At 44.3% G+C, this 19,962-nt stretch overlaps 1 protein-coding gene across 3 annotated transcripts in view; it reads right to left on the bottom strand.

Annotated features, from left to right (window-relative positions):
* The window catches only part of TSPAN6 (tetraspanin 6), a 62,217-nt gene extending 42,734 nt beyond the window's left edge, over positions 1-19,483 (bottom strand). The window contains exons 1-8 of one of the 3 annotated variants that reach the window (XM_070951862.1): positions 19,329-19,483; positions 12,847-13,035; positions 12,111-12,185; positions 10,718-10,816; positions 8,663-8,818; positions 6,366-6,449; positions 4,911-5,013; positions 414-3,638 (exon numbers count right to left, since the gene is read on the bottom strand). In XM_070951862.1, coding sequence (XP_070807963.1) covers positions 4,945-5,013; positions 6,366-6,449; positions 8,663-8,818; positions 10,718-10,816; positions 12,111-12,185; positions 12,847-13,035; positions 19,329-19,415 — 759 coding nt within the window. In that variant the 5' untranslated portion in view covers positions 19,416-19,483 and the 3' untranslated portion in view covers positions 414-3,638; positions 4,911-4,944. Of the gene's footprint in view, positions 1-413; positions 3,639-4,910; positions 5,014-6,365; positions 6,450-8,662; positions 8,819-10,717; positions 10,817-12,110; positions 12,186-12,846; positions 13,036-19,328 lie in introns of those variants that run through there. The other 2 variants (XM_070951863.1, XM_070951864.1) reach the window with 2 other exon arrangements.
* Positions 19,484-19,962: the final 479 nt, after the last annotated feature.

Below are 19,962 nucleotides of genomic sequence, written 5' to 3'. Positions count from 1 at the left end.
CGTTTTTTCTATGTGTTTCACTTTTCTTCTTTATACTGTAACTGCTATTCTAATAGCAAATCCTTCATCAAAGTTATTGCATTGCATTCTTGATTCAATTATCTTTCCATTGATACTGTATATAATTTTATGGTACTACTCCCAAAAAAAAAGGGGGGGTGTTATTAGCTAGTTTTAGAAAATACACTTTTCCCAAAAGTTTCCACAATTTTGGGCGCTACTACTGTATCTTAATTTGCAGGAAGATTAGAAATAAACATGTATATATTTCCAACATTAACAAAAGGAGCAATTCATTCCCAGACATTTATCACACATTAACAACCAGAGAAATCAAAATATTTGCTGAATTGCAACTGTTCGCAAGAAATTAAGACGACCAAGTGATGTATTTAAAGAGCTTTCAGAATAAAAACAGTGTATAAAGATTTATTATGGGTCCGGGAAGATTCCTCTATTGAATACAAATAAAACAAAAGAAATATATTCAAAGCATCACATAATACTGATGATGAAACCATACTCAAACAGTGACAGCTAAGATCCAGGACTCTCCCATCGAGCCTTAAAAATACACACACACAGACACAAAGATCACAACAACTCGGCTTCAAAGGCGTCACTGAAATCAGAATTTGTTTTCAGAGTAGGAACTGTTCCCCAGACAAGGAACATGGACCAAAGGAAACCTCCTTTCCCAAAAAATTCCAGGGGTTTTCAGAATGCAAGGAATTAGCACCAAATACTGTTCAGTTTTTAGGATGGAAGGGCAGAGGTGGGCAGAGGAAATTGGAAAGGAGGCCCAGAGGAGATTTTTTTTTTCCCCAGACCACAATTTAAGATTCAAGCCAGGTGTTATCTATTGATGTACAGCGGTACATAAAACTTATGTGTAGTGGTACACCTCGGAACTCGGTCAAATTGGGTACCTGACACATTTTGACATGAAAATGTGTCTCGGTTCTCGTGGCTTGGTTCTCGACCCGCTGCAATAAGAAGAGGGGACAGCCATAGAGGGAGGACAGGAAGTCAGCCAGGCTGGGAAGGTTCCTGACATAGGAAAAGGGGGACAACCAGCCGAGGACAGGAAGTCTTTCCGGCAAAAACAAAGTATCATCTGGTCACATGATTTGTTTGGTACTCGTTTTTAGTACCCGTTCACTCTTCCGGAACTAATTAACGAGTAGCGGGATAACACCGCACCATCATCAGGAGTGTCTTTCCGAAGGTAACACCGGTAGCCCTTGACTTATGACCACAATGGAGCCGAACGTTCCGTTGCTAAGCGAGACTTTCTGTTGTTAAGTGAGTTTTGACCCGTTTTACGACCTTCCTTGCCATAGTTGCTAAGTGGATCACTGTCGTGGTTAAGTTAGGAACATAGTTGTTCAGTGAATCTGACTTTGCTTGACAGGAGGTTTGCAAAAGGGGATCACATGACCCCACCCCACCCCCCCCGGGGACACTGCAACTGTCGTAAATAGGAGTCCGTTGGAATTTTGATCATGTGACCATGGGGGGGACATGGTCACAAGCAAGCTGGGACAAGAAACGGGAGCTCACCCCATTACGCGGCACTAGGGACTCGAACCGCCAAACTGCCGATCTTTCTGATCGACAAGCTCAGAGTCTTAGCCACTGAGCCACCGCGTCCCTTGGTTATATGAGTTTGTATAAGCTATAACTAGCTTATACAAACTCATAATTATCAGTCCGTCTAGAGATTAACATTACCAAAAGTTCTCAAAAAACCATTTCCCACCACATTTGGAGATCCTGTGAATTGGACCTGAGGTCTTCTACAACCCAAAACATCTGTTCCACCAACAAGCCACAATCTCGCTGGGTCATTATTATTTTATCTTGTCCCTACCTATGAAAGGCAAGGGTCCATAAAGAAAGAAAGTTTATCTCTTTACCAAAAGATAGGGTCCACTTTGGAGATGACTCCAAGGGAAGACGATTCAAAAGAAGTGTCTTCTCTGAACATTGTTGACTTCTCATCAGAATTTGGGATTAAGCCACCTAAGATATATTTGAGAACCTCTGAGGCCAATTCTAAAGGTCAGAAGGCAATTCCAGATCAAAGTTTGGTATGGGCTACCAAAATCTTCATCGCCCTTTGTTCAAAAACAAAGCAAGGAAGTTTTGGAACGCTTCAAAAATTGGAACAGTTTTGAGGTTGTTGTTTTTTTTCAAACTTGGCAGTGCGAAGTTGCACAGACTTCAACTTCCAGAATTCCGGGAGTTGAAATCCACACATCTTCAAGTTGTCAAGTTTGCAAAAATCCCAAGGTGGAGCCTCCAGGAATGGATCCAACGGCAACAAAATACAGGTAATTGTCGACTTATGACCACAATTGAGCCCAGAGTTTACGTTACTAAGTTTGTTAAGTGAGCTTTTGCTCCGTTTTATGAGTTTTCCTACTACATTTGACTGAGAGCTTAGAATAACTATATGGTCACTTTGTTGGTTAAGTGAATAAATGCAGGCGTTAAATGAGTAACACGGCTGTTAAATGAATCTGGTTTCCCCATTGATTTTTTTTCCTTGTCAGAAGGTCGCAAAAGCTGATCAAGGGCATGGCCCTAGGATACTGCAACCGTCATAAAGATGAAGCAGTTGTCAAGCATCCGAATCAGAGGTGGGTTTCAGCAGGTTCTGACCAGTTCTGGAGAACTGGTAGCGGAAATTTGGAGTAGTTTGGAGAACCGGCAGTAAAAATTCTGACTGGCCCCACCCCCATCTATTCTCTGCCTCCCAAGTCCCAGCTGCTTGGGAGGAAATTGGGATTTTGCATTAATCTTCCCCTGGATTGGGGCAGGAATGGAGATTTAACAGTATCCTTTCCCTAGAGTGGGGTGGGAATGGAGATTTTATAGTATCCTTCCCCTGCCACGCCCACCAAGCCATGCCACACCCACCAAGCCACACCCACAGAACCGGTAGTAAAAAATTTTGAAACCCACCACTGATCCGAATGTAAATCACATGATCATGGGGATGCTGCAAGAGTCATAAGCGTGAAAAATGCTTATAATGCTCACTTCTTTTCAGCACCACTGTAACTTTGAACTGTTACTAAATGAACTGTTGTAAGTCGAGACTGTAGTGTTTGAGCCCCAAAATAGAGTATTTGAGCCCCAAGCTAAGAGGTTGTGGAGGTCTGGATTGAAATCGTTCACTGTATTTTTTTTTGAAGGTACTTTGGTTCTGGGTAGGATTTGATAGTCCAGAATGAGAAGCATTAATCCAGAGAGAAAAAATAACTAAACATTTAACTAAAAGACGCAACTGTTGGTTAAGTTATACTAAAATAGCAAGAATAGGCTACTATAAATTTAAATAATACGTCCACTTAAATACGTAGAAGATTAATGACACAGCAACTAATAGTACTATGAAAAGCCTCCCTTTTTTTAAAAAAAAAAATCTATTTTAAAACTACTGGTCCTCAGTAATTTTAAATCACAAAGGATAAGCTTCCTTGCCTTCTCCTTGGTACTTTCAAACACAATTCAAATAAAATCCTAAAGGCAGCGGTCAAATCAAACTGGTTTTCAAAAACTCAAGTCTGTCAGGGAAGTGGCTCCTAAAAAAAAAAAAAAAATCTTCTGTGTTTTTGTTTAAATAAACCCTGCAAATAAAAGAACAGAAAATAAAGAGATTAAGAGACAGTTGTTTTTAAATGCCAAGAAATTACACATTAAGCCAAAACGGGAGGGTGGGGCTTGCTACAAACACAATAATCGCAATTTGTAAAAATGGTGTACACCTTATTGTTATTGTTGGGCGTCAGGATTAGTGTGACGCACACATTCGGCTAATGACCATCCCTATTATAATTTCCCAAATCTGCAATAACCAATTTTGAAGAAAAAGCAGGACTCAAAAGTGCATCTAACCATTGACTTGTGTAAAAATCAATGGTTAGCAGTCATCAGCTTCCCAGCAGATGGAAAATTGCAAGAGCACAAGTGATCTCAAGAGGATATAGGATATTAGACACCACATTTCTGAGCCGGGGTGGCGCAGTGGTTAGAGTGCAGTACTGCAGGCTACTTCGGCTGACTGCCGGCTGCCAGCAGTTTGGCAGATTGAATCCCACCAGTTCAAAGTGGACTAACTTGACTAAGCTTGGTGGGTAAAATGAGGACCCAGATTGTTGGGGGAAAGATGCTGACTCTGTAAACCGCTTAGAGAGAGGGCTGTAAAGCACTGTGAAGTGGTATATAAGTCTAAGTGCTATTGCTATCAGGAGCCCTGGTGGCACAGTGGTTAGAATGCAGTATTGCAGGCTAACTCTGCCCACTGCCAGCAGTTCAATCATGACCAGCTCAAGGTTGACTCAGCCTTCCATCCTTCCAAGGTTGGTAAAATGAGGATCCAGATTGTTGGGGGGCAATAGGCTGACTCTGTAAACTGCTTAGAGAGGGAGGAGGAGGAGGAGGAGGAGGAGGAGGAGGAGGAGGAGGAGGAGGAGGAGGAGGAGGAGGAGGAGGAGGAGAGGAAGAGGCGGAGAAGGAAGAAGAGGAGGAGGAGGAGGAGGAGGAGGAGGAGGAGGAGGACTGTAGGGTCCTTTGTTCTCTCTGAGCTTGGTTGTTTTATTGAAGACTTCATCAGTGCTAATAAAGGGAGGAGATTTGCTCTCATTTCATATATTAGCGGTTTGCCTATCAAGTGGCTTGATGCTGTATAGGGCGTCTCACTTCAAAGGAGAAACTGCCCTCCAAATCAAACTGTAACCGGGAAGGTTTTGAAAACTGACAAGTGCTTTGCTTGCCAAGCGATTCCATTAATTTAACTGGATTTTGGCCATTTCTTTTTATTTCAAAAAGGGAAGCCTGACTCCTTCCAACACAGGGCCATGCGAGATGCAAGGGTTCTTTTATTGCGAAAACATTGATACCTTGGAGTGTCGGGCGAACTCTCGTCTTGTAGTGTTACACCATCTCGTACTGGTTACTCGTGATGGACCGGGAGAGACAGCAGGCCAAGAAAATGCCAATCAACTAACAGAGAAAAAGAAAGACAGTGTTAACTGGATGGCATCCAGCTAAACATCTGTACAGATAATCCTTGACTAAGTTTAGGGTCCGTTCAAAGTTACAATGGCACTGGAACAAGTGACTGGTGGATGTTTTTCCTACTGAGCATCCCCAGATCACGTGATCAAAATTCAGACTTTTGGCAACTGACTCGTATTTATGATGGTTGCAGTGTCCCGAGATCGTCTTTTGCGACTGTCTGACAAGCAAAGTCAATGAGGAAGCCAGATTCGCTTACAAACCCTGTGACTAACAGCTGCAGTGATTCGCTTAGCAACTGTGGCAAGAAAAGTCGTAAAATGGGGCAAAACTCACTTAATAAATGTCTTGTTTAACAACAGAAATTATGGGCTCAAGGATTTCTGTACTTTCATTATCTTCTCGTGTGATTCTTGTTATTTCAAGGACATCAATAACACACTTATGCAAGAAAATTGAAATAATATATATGATTTACAAACAAAAATTACTTAAAATTGGTGTTTATATAAATGGTATGGTTAAATAGATAGAATTCGGGGAAATAATTGGGAAACTGTATTAAATAGCATTATTTGAATTAAGAACTATATTTAAATGTTAAATTGCTATATTTTTAAGGGGTTCCTAGCAGGGGTGGGATTCACCATCACTTTTTCGCCAAACTGGTAGTTGCAAGGACTGTCTGGCCCCGCCCCTCCCAGGAGTCACCACGTGGCCCATTTTGGATGCCAGGTAAGTGCAGCGCCTATGCGGAGGCTCTGGGAGGGCAAAAAACGAGCCTCTTGGAAGTTCTGGAAGTCCGAAAATGGGCCCGTTTTCAGCCTCCAGAGGACCTCCAGAGCTTGGAGGAGGCCGTTTTCACCCTCCCAGAGGCTCAAGGAAAGCCTTGGGAATCTGGGGAGGGCGAAAAACAGGACTCCCAGAAGTCTGGAAACCGGCCCATTTCCGGCCTCCAGATCCTGGGGGAGGCTGTTTTCACCCTCCTGGAGGATCGAGGAAAGCCTCCCGAGCTTGGGAAGGGCGAAAATGCTCCGCCCCCCACCCAGCCATGGTGCAGGAGGCTGAGTAGGCCATGCCCACCCTGGCCACGCCCACCCAGCAACCGGAAAGAGAACCGATTGCTAAAATTTTTGAATCCCACCCCTGGTTCCTGGCCAGAAGCCAGATGTTGGCACTGCTCAAGAAGAAGAAACAGAATCTTAACGGAGCAAGTTGGCCAAGGGTCTCCATGCAACTTTGCTAGCAGGGTAATCAAAAGATCAAAGGGAGGGGGAAAAGATACAGGCGTTAGGCCAGATGAAGGTCCACCTACACGGTTCTTAAGGAAGACTCACCTGGAAACAAGCAGTGCCGAAGGAGATCCCAGCCACAATGCCCATCTCAGAGTCCATGGTTTGTATCACCAGGCTAAAACAACCCTGCAGAGGGAAACAAGAGCCACCAAAGGAGAGGCCTTTTCACAAGGAACCAAAAACACACCCAAGTCCATTTCAACCTTGACTTGACTTTAACTTTCATCAAAAACCGTAGGCCAATTTCTTTTAATCGGACGGGAGACTTGCAAAGGTCTTCCAGGTTGTGTCAATATTTGTGCAACGCTGTCGCTTTTAGTACAGTGGACTTTGGAAGGATTAGCAACCAAGACCTGCTCCTTTTTCAGCTCAACAGGAAGTAAAGGCCAGGACCGACTCACAATCCAAGGTTTGCATTCCATGCCACACACACTCTGTGTTATCTCACATTGTGGTCCATAATACAGTATGATCATGGAGACTCAATCCTCCAAAGGAAAGATTGAAGGCAAACGAGGTCCAGGCAGAAGAAGAACATCATGGCTTCAAAATTTCACAGACATAGAAGCAATGAAACTGGTGAGGATGAAATTTAGGGAAGTCCCAGTTTCATTCCTTCTAGTCAAGACCATCATGTTATGCCTTAACAGTTTTGAAACCTCCCTAAAAACACATCCTGCCTCTACGCCTCTTGGAAGTACAGACCTTCTGTAGTCACCCAAAAATGCTTTTTCAAGAGGCAACTGGAATTTCTGGTTTTTCTTTCAAGACATTTCGCTTCTCATCCAAGAAGCTTCTTCAGCTCTGACTGGATTCCATTCCTTCCATTCCCCACCATCCAGTCATAGCTGAAGAAGCTTTTTGGATGATAAGCGAAACGTCTTCAAATAAAAACCAGGAAGTCCAGGTGCCTCTTGAAAAAGCACCTTTGGGACAACCATGACCTGGATGACTGAGAATCTCCATAGACCTTCTTTTGGCCTAATGTGGCCCTTGGACTAACAGACGATGTCTTATGACACAGCACCAGGTAGGAGCTGTCCATCACGGCTTATCAATAAACTCTGTTACAACAAGCCATGTCTTCATTCATGCAAGGGTGGGCACCTTCATTGCAGCCCAGGAAAGAAGGCCAAACTGGTGACATCATGGTATCAATGGAAGAGTCAAAGGTGCAATAGGGAACCAATTCTCCACCTTTTATCTTTCATTGAAAACTCTTTCATTGTTTAACTTTGTGAGTGGCTTCATCTAGTTATTTTCATTTATTTCTCAGTTAGTTAGTTTTTTTTTTTTTTAAAGCTACCATTAATCAGCTTGCCAGGAAACCAAAATTTGGAAGAATCGGCCCGTGTTCCAGGTTTCCACATTCTAGAGTGGGTATTGGCAACCCGCAGCTCCTGAGCCGCATGCAGCTCTTTCACCCCTCTGCCGCGGCGCACTGTTGCGGAAAGGGATGAAAGAGTTGTCGCCCTGTCGCGGCGGTGGCGATGGGCGGAGCCTTAGTGCGGGAGCAAGGCACCCCTGTACTTGCCTTTGCACAGCAACAGGATTCTGCCTTCGTTGTGGTACATTTGCTGTACCCAGCAAAGAGGGCTGGGAGAGAACGGGGGGGCGGATCATGGCATGGGCCCGGGGTATTTGCAGGACCATCTCCTACCGGCCTCCCACCGCCCAGTGCGCTCACATAGGATTGCCCTCCTCCAGGTGCCGTCGGCCAGACAATGTCAGCTGACGGCCCCCAGGATGAGGGCGTTCTCTGTGGCCGCACCGACCCTCTGGAATGGGTTACCCACCGGGCTCCGGATGGCCCTGACCTCCGCACTTTCCGCGCCGAGCTGAAGACATGGCTTTTTCAGCAAATTCCCTTATCTGCTGGGAGGTTTTTTAATTGTCTGGGGTTTTTAATTGACTAATTTTAGCACTTGGATTGTTGTGTTGTTTTTATTTTGTGAGCCACCCCGAGTCCTACGGGAGAAGGGCGGCATATAAATTTGAAAAATCAATCAATCAATCAATCAATCAATCAATCAATCAATCAATCAATCTTGTGGGGTGAGGGCCATCCCCCAAGCCTGGCCTTTCTCTTCCCTCGTCGGCGGGGCCAAATGTGCACTCCCCTCCCCCGGCCGAGCACAAAAGTAGGCATGGCTGGGGTGTGTGTCATGTGATTGTGTGGGAGTGAATGACGTTGAGTTGGCCCCACTCACCCAGGTTTTGTGGCTCCCGGTGTTTTCTTTTCTGTGGGAAATGGGTCCAAATGGCTCTTTCGAGTGTTTAAGGTTTCAGACCCCTGTTCTAGAGAAGCCTAGAAAGGTCAGCAGGCCTTATGAACTTACACGTTCGTAAACTTTGTCTCCTGCTCTGGTGACGTTCTTCAAGTCAACATCTGTACAGTTCTCCAAAGCTTTGCAGCAACTGATGGGAATCCCTTTTTCTTTGAAGTAGTCGCTCGTTTTCCAGTCCGTGAAATTCTCTACACCACAGCAGTGCAACTGGGCAAAAGCAAAAGGGAGCATGAGATGACCATGGCAAGACATGCAAACTATGCCATCCAAATATGGGACGCCCCAATATCCGAGTAGCCTATTGCAGATCTTTCAAGAAGGGCTCTAACTTGGAAAGGGTTTTCTTTTCTAGATCTGGCTTGGAAGTGTTCCACGTTAACCTCAAACACCCTTTAATATTAAACTACTTGTGGAACTACTTGCCTCCAGAAGTTGTAAATGCTCCAACACTGGAAGTTTATAAGAATAGAATAGAATAGAATAGAATAGAATAGAATAGAATAGAATAGAATAGAATAGAATAGAATAGAATAGAATAGAATAAATTTTATTTCTATACCGCCCTTCTCCCGAAGGACTCAGGGCGGTGTACAGCCTACTAAAAACACAAGACAACATCAGTTAAAATAGTTTAAAATTATTAAATGAATGAATTTGGCTCAATTTAAAACCCCAGGAATTTAAAACCCAATTTAAAATTGTTATGTTGATAGCCCAGCCTGTCGGAACAACAGGGTCTTGAGTGCACAACGAAATACCCAGAGGTCGGAGATCTAACGCATTTCCAGGGGCAGTTCATTCCACAGGGCTAGGGCTCCGACAGAGAAGACCCTCCCCCTGGGTGTTGCCAGCCAACATAACTTGGCCGATGGCACCCTGAGGAGACCCTCTCTGTGGGAGCGAACTGGCCGGTGGGAGGCTATTGGTGGCAGAAGTCGGTCTCGAAGGTACCGAAGAAGAGGTTGTTAACCATTTGTCCGAAGTGGTATGGGGTTTCCTGCCTAAGCAGGGGGTTGGACTAGAAGACCTCCAAGATCCCTTCCGTCCATTCCATTCTATTTCTATTCTATTCTAGGCCCAAAATGGGATGTGGAGAGGTCTGGTGCATTTTTGCTCCCAGGAGGCTGCAGGGAGGCCTATGAGGCCCAAAACGGGGTGCGGGGATCGCATGCGCAAGGGGGAGGGACGCAGGAGGGGGGGGTCGCATGCGCATTGCATTATGGGTGTGGCCGTGGGTGCGCACTTTCGGCCCACAACAACAAAAAAGTTAGCCATCACTGCCATAGATAAACGTCAAATTTCACCAGAGTTCAAAATTTTGCTTCTCCTACTTTTCAAGATTTATTTATTTTACAAAATATTCTTAAAAAGAGGTTAAAATTTACACCACAGTTGTTTCTGCTGGGTATAGTTACAGATTGTACAGTTACAGAGACTAATTTGATTTTGAATTTAATAACTGCAGCAAGATTGTTGGTGGCACAATATTGGAAGAAGCAAAATTTATCTACAATCCAAGAATGGACAATGAAAGTAACAAACCTAGCGGAGATGGCAAAAATCTCGGTGTACCTGAAGGAACATTCAAATGAAAGATACTTAAGGGACTGGAGAAGATGGATAGATTATATCCAAAGTAAATACCGGAATAAGAAGTTGCAGATAGGTTATGAATAAATATGTAGATATTTGGTGTGTTTTTAGGTAATTAAGTTAGCAGGATAATTAGGGAATTGAAGGAATAAGAGATGCTGAATGTTATAATTATTTAGATTAGGATGGATTATGTTTGTTGAATGTTATACCCTGTAATTTGTTCTGGTAAGAGGGCGGGGAGGTGGACGGATGGAAAGGGGAAGGGGTTGGGGGAGGGGTGGTGGGGGTAAGGGAGGGGAGGGGGTGGGGGTGGTAGGGAAGGGGGGGAATAAATATGTAAACCTTCTGTAAAACTTTTTAATAAAAAAAAAAGATTTATTTAGGGAGTTCCCTTGACCCCCATCTCAAAGTGTTTCAGGGACGGAACAAGCTATAAGTTTATACATTATAACAAACCTTAAGTATGTAAGTTATAGCAAACACAGAGAAAAATACAAGGTTTCCACTCACTGTTTTCTGGATGTCATCGATTGCTTTGCTGGGGTCGTCTCTGGTCCCATTGTAACGCATCACAGCATTTTCATAGTTTTTCTTAAAACTATCCTTTATCTTTAAGGAAAAGGAGAACGTTCCATCATGTACAGGTGAGGCTGTCACCTGCTCAAAAGACACCTCCAGCCATTTGAATGAATTCAAAGCTAACGGGAGATGCAAGGAATGAAAAGGCCTGATAACATATCAGAATGGTAGCAGGGGTGGGCTTCAAAAATTTTAGCAAGGGCTTCTCTGACCTGTTGCTGGCTGGGCATCGCCATGCTGGGCGTGGCCTAGTCGGCCTACTGCACCACAGCGGGCAGGGAGGCGTTTTTGCCCTCCCCAGGCTCCAGAGGTTTTCATCTAGCCTCCGAGAGGGTAAAAACAGCCTCCCCAGGCTCCGGAGGCCAGAAATGGGCCTGTTTCCAGCCTTCCCAAACTTCCGATAGGCCCATTTTTCACCTCCACGCGTGCCTTGCATTTACATGCATCCAAAACGGGCCGCGTGGGGACTCGTGAGAGGAGAGGGGCGGGGCGGAGTGGGGCCAGCCAGGAGTGGGATTTGGGGGGTTTCTCAGAACTGCACAGAATCTTAGCTAGAGGTTCTCCCAAACCCCTGCGAACCCCCAGCAGCGAACCCCCAGCAGCGAACCCCTGAATGGCAGATTCTTAGAAAAGACTTTGCAGAAATAGAAAAATGCCACTTTCAAGATACGGTTCATATGAGAGGTGGTAATTTTCTGTCGGTTTCAACCTTCTTGTGTTAAATTGTATTTTTTTTAAAAAAAATACTGGGAATCCGCACATATTTTTATACAGCAAAAATGCCAAAGCAGATGTTTTTCTAAATGCATTTTGGCACATTAAGCCATGTTGATGCTAAAAATACAAAGAATTGAGAATTGGAAGGATTTCCATTACAATCCGTGTTTCGGTATGGACTCAAACAGCTTCTACACACAACACCACCATCCTAAATTGGCTGTGCAAAAATGTCAGTCACAAGTCAGGTAGACTCGTTTGGAAACTCATGCCAAAGTTTTATAAAACCTAAGAGACGTTTCGGACAACTTAAGGGCAATTTTACACACACTCCCATCCTCAAAGACATTTACTATGAAATTATACACCACCTCATTCCAGCTAAATAAACGAATGGAATTTCTTAAATTTAAAAAAATGGGAGATCAAATTTGAATGAAATGACCTTTACTGGAAGGATTTTTCAGGAATCTCGGCTGTTTGGCAAGCTCGAGTTTTCAAAGAAAACAAAAGAGGATCCTACTTGCAAACTTCCTGAGGAAAAAATAACAGGAAATTCCATTTTTACCCCACTAAAACAGCAAATTATCGAAGACACAGCACGCACCTCATGCCTGAAGACAAAACCCAGAATGGCAGCCACCAGCACCACAAGGAAGATGAGGGTTAAGAACATGGCATACTGTGGACAGAAAAAAAAGGAATGAAGAACATCAAAAATGACCCTCAATGATTAATCAGAATACAGCTGGAAGGGAAACCTGGAAGTCTTCTAGTCCAACTGCCTGTTTAAACAGAAGACCCTATACCAATGATGGGAGAATCTTTTCGGCACCGAGGAAGAAAGGAAAGAAAGGAAGGAAGGAAGAGTACTTAAGACTTCTATACCGCTTCACTGTGCTTTACAGTGCACTGTTTACTATCCATCTGCAGGCTATGCTATCCCTTATCTAACCATTCCCTTGTGTCTCTTGGCCTGGTCTTTCCCACATATCATTAGCAATAGCAGTAGCACTTAGACTTACATATATACCGCTTCACAGTGCTTTACGGCCCTCTCTAAGCAGTTTACAGAGTCAGCCTATTGCCCCCAACAATCTGGATCCTCATTTTACCCACCTCAGATGAATGGTTGGCTGAGTCAACTTTGAGCCTGGTAAGATTCAAACTGCCGATATCCGGCAGTCAGCAGAAATAGCCTGCAGTACCGCATTCTAACCACTGCGTCACCATGCCAACGCTAACATGCATGCATCTTCATTTTTAAACTGGGCTGAAATTGCAAATCCCAACCAGTTACTTGCCTTTCCATCAAAAAAAAAAAGGCTATTTGAAACAATTACCAGTTTCAGCATCCACGTGCTTCCGCGACAGGTGGCAAAACAGCCAAAGGTGCCGAGCAGAGCGACCACCAACCCTGCCCCGATCAGGACGTAAGGAACATTGCTGGCCTTCTCATTCAGCAGGAAAAAGTAGACTTCCAGGCTCACCTTGCCCCAAATGCCAACGCCTAGCAGGATGATGCCAGTGAACTGGAAAGGTAGAAGAAATAAATGGGTGAGTCAAAAGAGCAGCATTTCAGGAGATCTTTCCCTGCAGACAAGCAAGCTGTTTTCCTTAACCAGAATTCTCTGTGATTCTGTGCTACCCTTGCATTGATGCAGATCAGCTCTGCTTCGACCTGAGTTACCAAAGCTGTCAACCACTGTCTGGTTTGGCTCTGCAACAAGACAGACACAGACTTCAATGGATAATTAGAACTGCAGAAAAAACAACCTGCCTTCCATTGAGAACGTGTATACTGCACAAGTCAAAAAGGGCTGTGAAAATATCTACAGACCCCTCGCATCCTGGACATAAATTGCTTCAACTTCTGCCCTCAAAACGACGTGATAGAGCATTGCAAAGCAGAACAACTAGACACAAGGACAGTTTTTCCCCGAATGCCATCACTCTGCTAAACAACTAATTCCCACAACTCTATCAAACTATTTACTAAGGCTGTACTACTATTCTTCTTCTCATCCTTTTTATTACCTATCTCCTCCTACTTAAAAACTATAAACTTGTTGCTTGTATCTTTACAATTTATATTGTTTTGTTTAAGTTTCCTAGTTTGATTTTGATTGCTTATTTAGTATTCTATGACTATCACTAAGCATTGTGATAATGATTCTTAATGAATGTATTTTTTATGTACACTGAGAGCTTATGCACCGAAGACAAATTCCTTGTGTGTCCAATCACACTTGGCCAATAAAGAATTATTATTACCCTGTTTCCCCAAAAATAAGACCCAACCAGAAAATAAGTCCTAGTATAATTTTTCAGGATGCTCGAAATATAAGCCCTACTAGCGGTGGGTTTCAAAAATTTTTACTAACGGTTCTGTGGGTGTGGCTTGGTGGGTATAGCATGGCTTGATGGGCGTGGCAGGGGAAGGATACTGTAAAATCTCCATTCACACCTCACTCCAGGGGAAGGATACTGTAAAATCTCCATTCCCTCCCCAATCCAGGGGAAGTTACTGCAAAATCCCCATTTCCTCCCGATCAGCTGGGACGTGGGAGGCAGAAAATAGATGGGGGTGGGGCCAGTCAGAATTTTTATTACCGGTTCTCCGAACTACTCAAAATTTCCACTACTGGTTCTCCAGAACTGGTCAGAATCTGCTGAAACCCACCTCTGAGCCCTACCCCCAAAATAAACCCCAGTTAAGATTGTCAGCCAGATGGATGCATTTAGTACCATATTTTTCCTAAAATAAGACCTAACCAGAAAATAAGCCCTAATGCATCTTTTAGAGAAAAAAATTAATATAAGACACAGTCTTATTTTTGGGGAAACACGGTGGTGTTATTATTATTATTATTATTATTATTATTATTATTATTATTATTATTATTATTATTGGTTAATCTTTAGTGAGATTCACAGCCTTTGAGGCTGGTTAATAGCTCAGCAGCTCGAGTCCTAACCAAGGACCTAGGAACTGTTAAGGTATACTGTTGTTGTTGTTATTATTATTGTTATTATTATTATTATTATTTACTTTATTCATTAAACATGAAACTCAGTCAACTGAACATTTAAAAATGTGTCATAAATACCATTGACTGGTGCTAATGGTTGATACGAGTTTCTGCCAGCGTCCTAGGGATCAACCAAGTACCTTCTTAAGATGTACGATATTCCAAGTAGCGCAGTTTTTTGCAGTTCCGCTGGTGTTATTGCAGGAAGCTGCAATTTGTTGATGTATCGTATAAAATTCTAGGACATGGTACCAAGTGACAATGGGTATCACTGTTGTTATTATTATTATTACTCTTCTTCTTCTTCATCATCATCATATTAATCCCAGGAGTACATATATGCCCCTTCATTCAGAATCACTGCTTGGGCCCCTCAGCATGCATGTAGAAACTTTTGAGGGAGGGGAGATCCACCCTTCTTCACAGGGGAGGCAACCTACAGCCTTGGATTAGATTTTACAGAGCTCACAAATAAATTGCTAGAACGGGTTGCAAGGATTGGCTTAGATTACTAGCACAGGAAAACAAGATATTTTTCCCAGTTTAACATTTTTACTGAGTTCTAAAAGTATTGTAAAATACAAAATACAAAAGTAAATTGAAAAGGAGCAGCGGGAAGGGGAAAGAGAATTGAGGAAAGATAAGAAAAAAAAAGAAAGAAAGAAAGAAAGAAAGAAAGAAAGAAAGAAAGAAAGAAAGAAAGAAAGAAAAAGAAGTATTGACTTCCGACTCTCTCTGTTACAGTAAAATAAGGCATTAACATCAGATCACAAGTTTTTGCTTTTTCATAATAATATGAACAAGCCATTTCTATAAAGATCTATCTGTTTGATCTGTGAAACCCCAGTTTCATTCTTTTCCACATCAAGCACGGAGTTCAGAAGCGGTCTCCGTGTGGAAACAAAAGTACTTATGTTCTCTTCTTTAATCAAAGTAGTCAATTTTGCCATTTCAGCCAACTCCATCAAGGAAAACAAGGTATTTTTTCTGACAGGGCTGAGAAGAGATGGGATAAGAAAAAGCTAAAAGGTATGTGTCCCTGCTTAAAATTCGTGGCTGGGTACAATTTATTTACTGTAGTACTTGTTTATATCCTGTCTTCATCACTTTATAAATAGCTCAAGGTGGCAAACGTATGTAATACCCCTTCCTCTGTCTATTTTCCTCACAACAACAATCTTGTGAGGTGAGTTGGGCTGAGAGAGAAAGAGGACCGGTCCAAGGCCACACAATTGGCTTTCATGTGGCTAAGGCGGGACTACAACTCACTGTCTCCTCGTGATTGTCCCAAAGTCAACCAATTGGCTTTGTGCTAAGGCAGGACTAGAACTCACTGTCTCTTGGTGATTGGCCCTAAGTCACTCAGCCGACTTTAACGTATAAGGCAGGACTACAACTCACAGTTTCCTGGCGTTTGTCTCAAAGTCAACCAATCAGCTTTGATGGCTAAGGCGGGACTAGAACTCACTGTCTCCTGGTGATTGGCCCTAAGTCACTCAGCTGACTTTAACGTATAAGGCAGGACTACAACGCACAGTCTCCTGGCGTTTGTCCCAAAGTCAACCAATCGGCTTTGATGGCTAAGGCGGGACTAGAACTCACTGTCTCCTGGGGATTGCCCCAAAGTCATCTAGCTGGCTTTTCATGTTTAAGGTGGAACTAGAACTCTCAAGTCTCCTGGTTTCTCGCCTAGTGCCTTAACCACTAAGCCAAACTGACTCCGATAATCCATCATGGTTTTTCCTCCCAAAATTACGGAGCCAATCATCTTGCTAAGGATTCAGAAAGAAGTTGTACTTTTTAAAAAACTCTTTAACTTTTTAAAACATTCTGGCCAACGACGCTCCCCATCCTATAGGAAGCTCCCGTTACTTATCTCAGCTTCTGCTAACCTAACAGTTCGAAAGCATGTAAAAAAAATGCAAGTAGAAAAATAGGGACCACCATTGGTGGAAATGTAACAGCGTTCCGTGCGCCTTTGGCATTTAGTCATGCCGGCCACATGACCACAGAGACGTCTTCGGACAGCGCTGGCTCTTCGGCTTTGAAACGGAGATGAGCACCGCCCCCTAGAGTTGGGAACGACTAGCACATATGCGCAAGGGGAACCTTTACCTTTACTTTATGAAGCTTCGTTTTGTCTTTTACTTCCCACTACTACACAGTGTTTCATATCTCAGGATTTGTCTCATTGTGCAACTAGCTTCCCCCAAGTCCTTCAAAGGCAAGTCCTTGGGGATTCCTCTCCTCCCTTCCCCCCCACCCCAGATCTCGCTTCCCCGCCTACCCCCATTCCCACGTACACAGATTCCCTTCCATTTCTCTTCGGTGGAAAGAGACAAAGGAAAACAACAGCGCCTTGCGTTCAAAAGACCGATTCTGCTACTCCCTGGGGAAAAAAACCACACTCACCTGAATCCAAAGCCTGGAGCAGCAATGTTGAAAGGAAAGGACATGGTTACTCACTGCATTCCACACATTGCTATTCACCCCCCAAAAAAAACACACCAGCAAAGCAAACTGGCAACTTTTTTCCTTTTTAATGAGAAAAGTAGAAAGACACAAGACCTTGGGCCTGGCCCCTATGAGAGAGGGTAACTATTCCTTACTATAGTCTCAGAGCTGAGCCCTTTCCTTGAAGGATGAAATTCCACCTTATACCAAGCGTTAATGTTATTATTTGTTTAACTAAGCACATGGAGGACTTTTGAGGGTTGAAGAAAACCCTCTGAAATATTATTTCAATGTGTCCTATTTGGACGTGGGTGGGTGTTGACAGACAGCAGGATGCTCTGCTCTGTTTTGGGGATGTCTGTTTCATCAGGCGGTGTATCTTTATTGCTGATCTAAGAAGAGGTGGGAAAAGAAAGAAGATACAGGCATTCCTTTGAGAAGTGGGACAGCGTGAATTTCCCTTCTCTTCCCTGAATGTCTTTAGAGGCCCATCTACAAGACCAGGGGTCTGCAACCTTAAGCATTCAAAGAGCCATTTGGACCCATTTCCCACAGAAAAGAAAACACCAGGAGTCATAAAACCTGGGTGGGCGTGGCCAACTCGATGTCACTCACTTCCACCAATCACATGACACACACCCCAGCCACGCCTACCCAGCCGGTCATTAGGGCAGAGAACCAGTTGTTAAAAAACACCGGGAACCACAAAACCCTTTTGACATCTCTCTATCTCTCCCCTCCCTCCCTCCCTCCTCTCTCTCCCTCTCTTTCTGTATCTCTCTATGTCTCTCTCTCTCCCCTTCTCTCTGTATCTCTGTCTTTGCCCCAGGCGCTTCTCTATCCCACGCCGTCACCCTTATCTTCTCAGGCCAGGCAAGGAGTGACTGGAAGGGGAAGGCGAGGGACGGGGCCAGCCAGTGGTGGGATCACCTGACAGGCAGCCACAGCAGAGGGCCCAAAGAGCCGCATGTGGCTCCGGAGCCACAGATTGCTGACCCCTGTACAAGACAGTCCCTGTCCTAATATTTCTTTTTACTCTTACTCTTTTCATGTATTCAAATTATGTTTATACTTTTACGTGTTCTCTTATATATGCCTGACAAATAAAATTAAAATTAAAAAAATGTTTTTTTTTTCTGGAAAAAGGATTCCTACGAGTCTCTCCTTGGGTTCAGTTTACAAAACTTTCCTCAACTTTCAAGGTTCCAACAACTTTGGATCAGGCAAGAGGGCAGAGGGGAAAAAAAATAAATAAGAGGCTGAACTTGGAACCCTGATTACTCCCAGATTATCTCACTCAGATAGAGAACTTAAAAAAACCACCACCTTCTACACAAGATCAATAACCTTTCCTCTATTATTATTATTATTTTTTTCTGGTCGGAAAGAATTCTCCAACTCCAAAGTTTGCAGGATAAAGGAAGGTCTGAAGCTACAACTTCTCTTGAGTGTTCACACACTCCTCGTTTAATCCAGGGGTCTCCCCAACCTTTGCAATTTTAAGACTTGTGGATTTCAATTCCCAGAATTCTGGGAGTTGAAGTCCACAAGTCTTAAAAGTTGCTAAAGTTGGAGATCCCTGGTTTAAGCCCTGACTCCCGGGGGGGACCACAACAAACATTGGGTTCCCTTCCCACAACTTCCAAGCCCTTAAGGTTGAATGCCACAAGCTTGCAAGCGTTAATTGCAAGGGAAAATGCAAAGTACAGGGCAATGGGGAAGGAAGGAAGAAGCCTCCGCATCTAAATATTAGACGCAGAGTTAAGTTTGCAAAATGCACGCAAGGCAAAACTCGTTTGCTGCATGCTCCCATCACATGCAATGCCCTAAGCCAGGGGTGGGCAATTGTGGCTCTTTTACAACCTGTGGACTTCAACTCCCAGAATTCCTGAGACAGCCAAGCTGTCCACCCTTGCCCTAAGCAAATGAGCTAAACGCTGGCTGAGGGATTCTGGGACTTGAAGTCCCTGCATCTCCCAAGTTTCCAAGTTTGAGCAACTGCTGGGGTAGAAGAACTGCTGTGCATCCTTTTTTTTATATTTGCACAAGGTGCTAAGGCTAAGCCAATGGCCGGAGTTGCCTCCAGGCAGGTGGGACCAAAAAGCCCCATCATGAGCTGTGCTACCTACGCATGATGGGGTATGTAGTCCACCCCCCCCCAACCACACACACACTTCTCTTTGCAAAAGGCGCCCCCTCCCTTTTTGCAAAAGGAAACATTTGGGGGGTGGGAAGGAGAGAAAGACAAAGGCGCCCCCCCCTTTTGCCCTGCTCCTACTAGGGGAGGGGACCCCCTTCTCCGCCCACCTCCCATTGTTCCTTAGAGACCCCTTCCTCACCCAGAAGATGAAGGTGTAGATGAGGAGGACGCTCTTCAGGCAGGTGATAACCGGCTTGGTCTGCAGCCTCCGCGATGGGGATGCCATTGCCCGAACCCCGAACCCCGCCGCTCCTCCAAACCAAGAAGCCAGACTCCCGACTGTTCCAGCCGCCGCCGACCAGGACGGAACGAGCCGAGCCTTTCCGGAAAACGCCGAAGCAGACAAGAGAGGGCGTCTTCTCCCAGCCAATCGCAAATCCCGGCGGACCTGCTGAGCCTGTTCGGAATTCGCCGAAAGAGGGACCTCTTAAGGGTAGCCGACGCCGAGCGTGGCCGGGCGCTTTTCCGGAAGATCCCGAACCCAATCGGAACCACCCGAACCTTTCCGGGAGCCTCCTTCGGCTTTTTCCGACGTCTCGCCTTTTTTTTTTTTTCTTTCCCCCAACGTGATTTAGGTTTAGCAGCGAATTTTTCCAAAGAAAAGCTTTGTTTGCGACATGAGATGGCGCCAGTCACCAACAGAGAGGGATTTAAAAGAGTTTTTGGGGCTTTTAAAAGAGCAAAGTGGGCTCAGGGGACACCTTCCCCCTCAGGGAGACAAGATTTGGGGTTCCCCCCCCCATTGGGTTAACTTTGCATCAACAGCTGCAAAA

Source organism: Pituophis catenifer, unplaced genomic scaffold, assembly GCF_029215685.1.
Source record: "Pituophis catenifer annectens isolate HBS135680 unplaced genomic scaffold, rPitCat1.0.hap2 SCAF_11, whole genome shotgun sequence".
Taxonomy (NCBI): Eukaryota; Metazoa; Chordata; class Lepidosauria; order Squamata; family Colubridae; genus Pituophis; species Pituophis catenifer.
The sequence above is the reverse complement of the archived record's forward strand: the minus strand, read 5'-3'. Positions and strand labels throughout refer to the sequence as shown.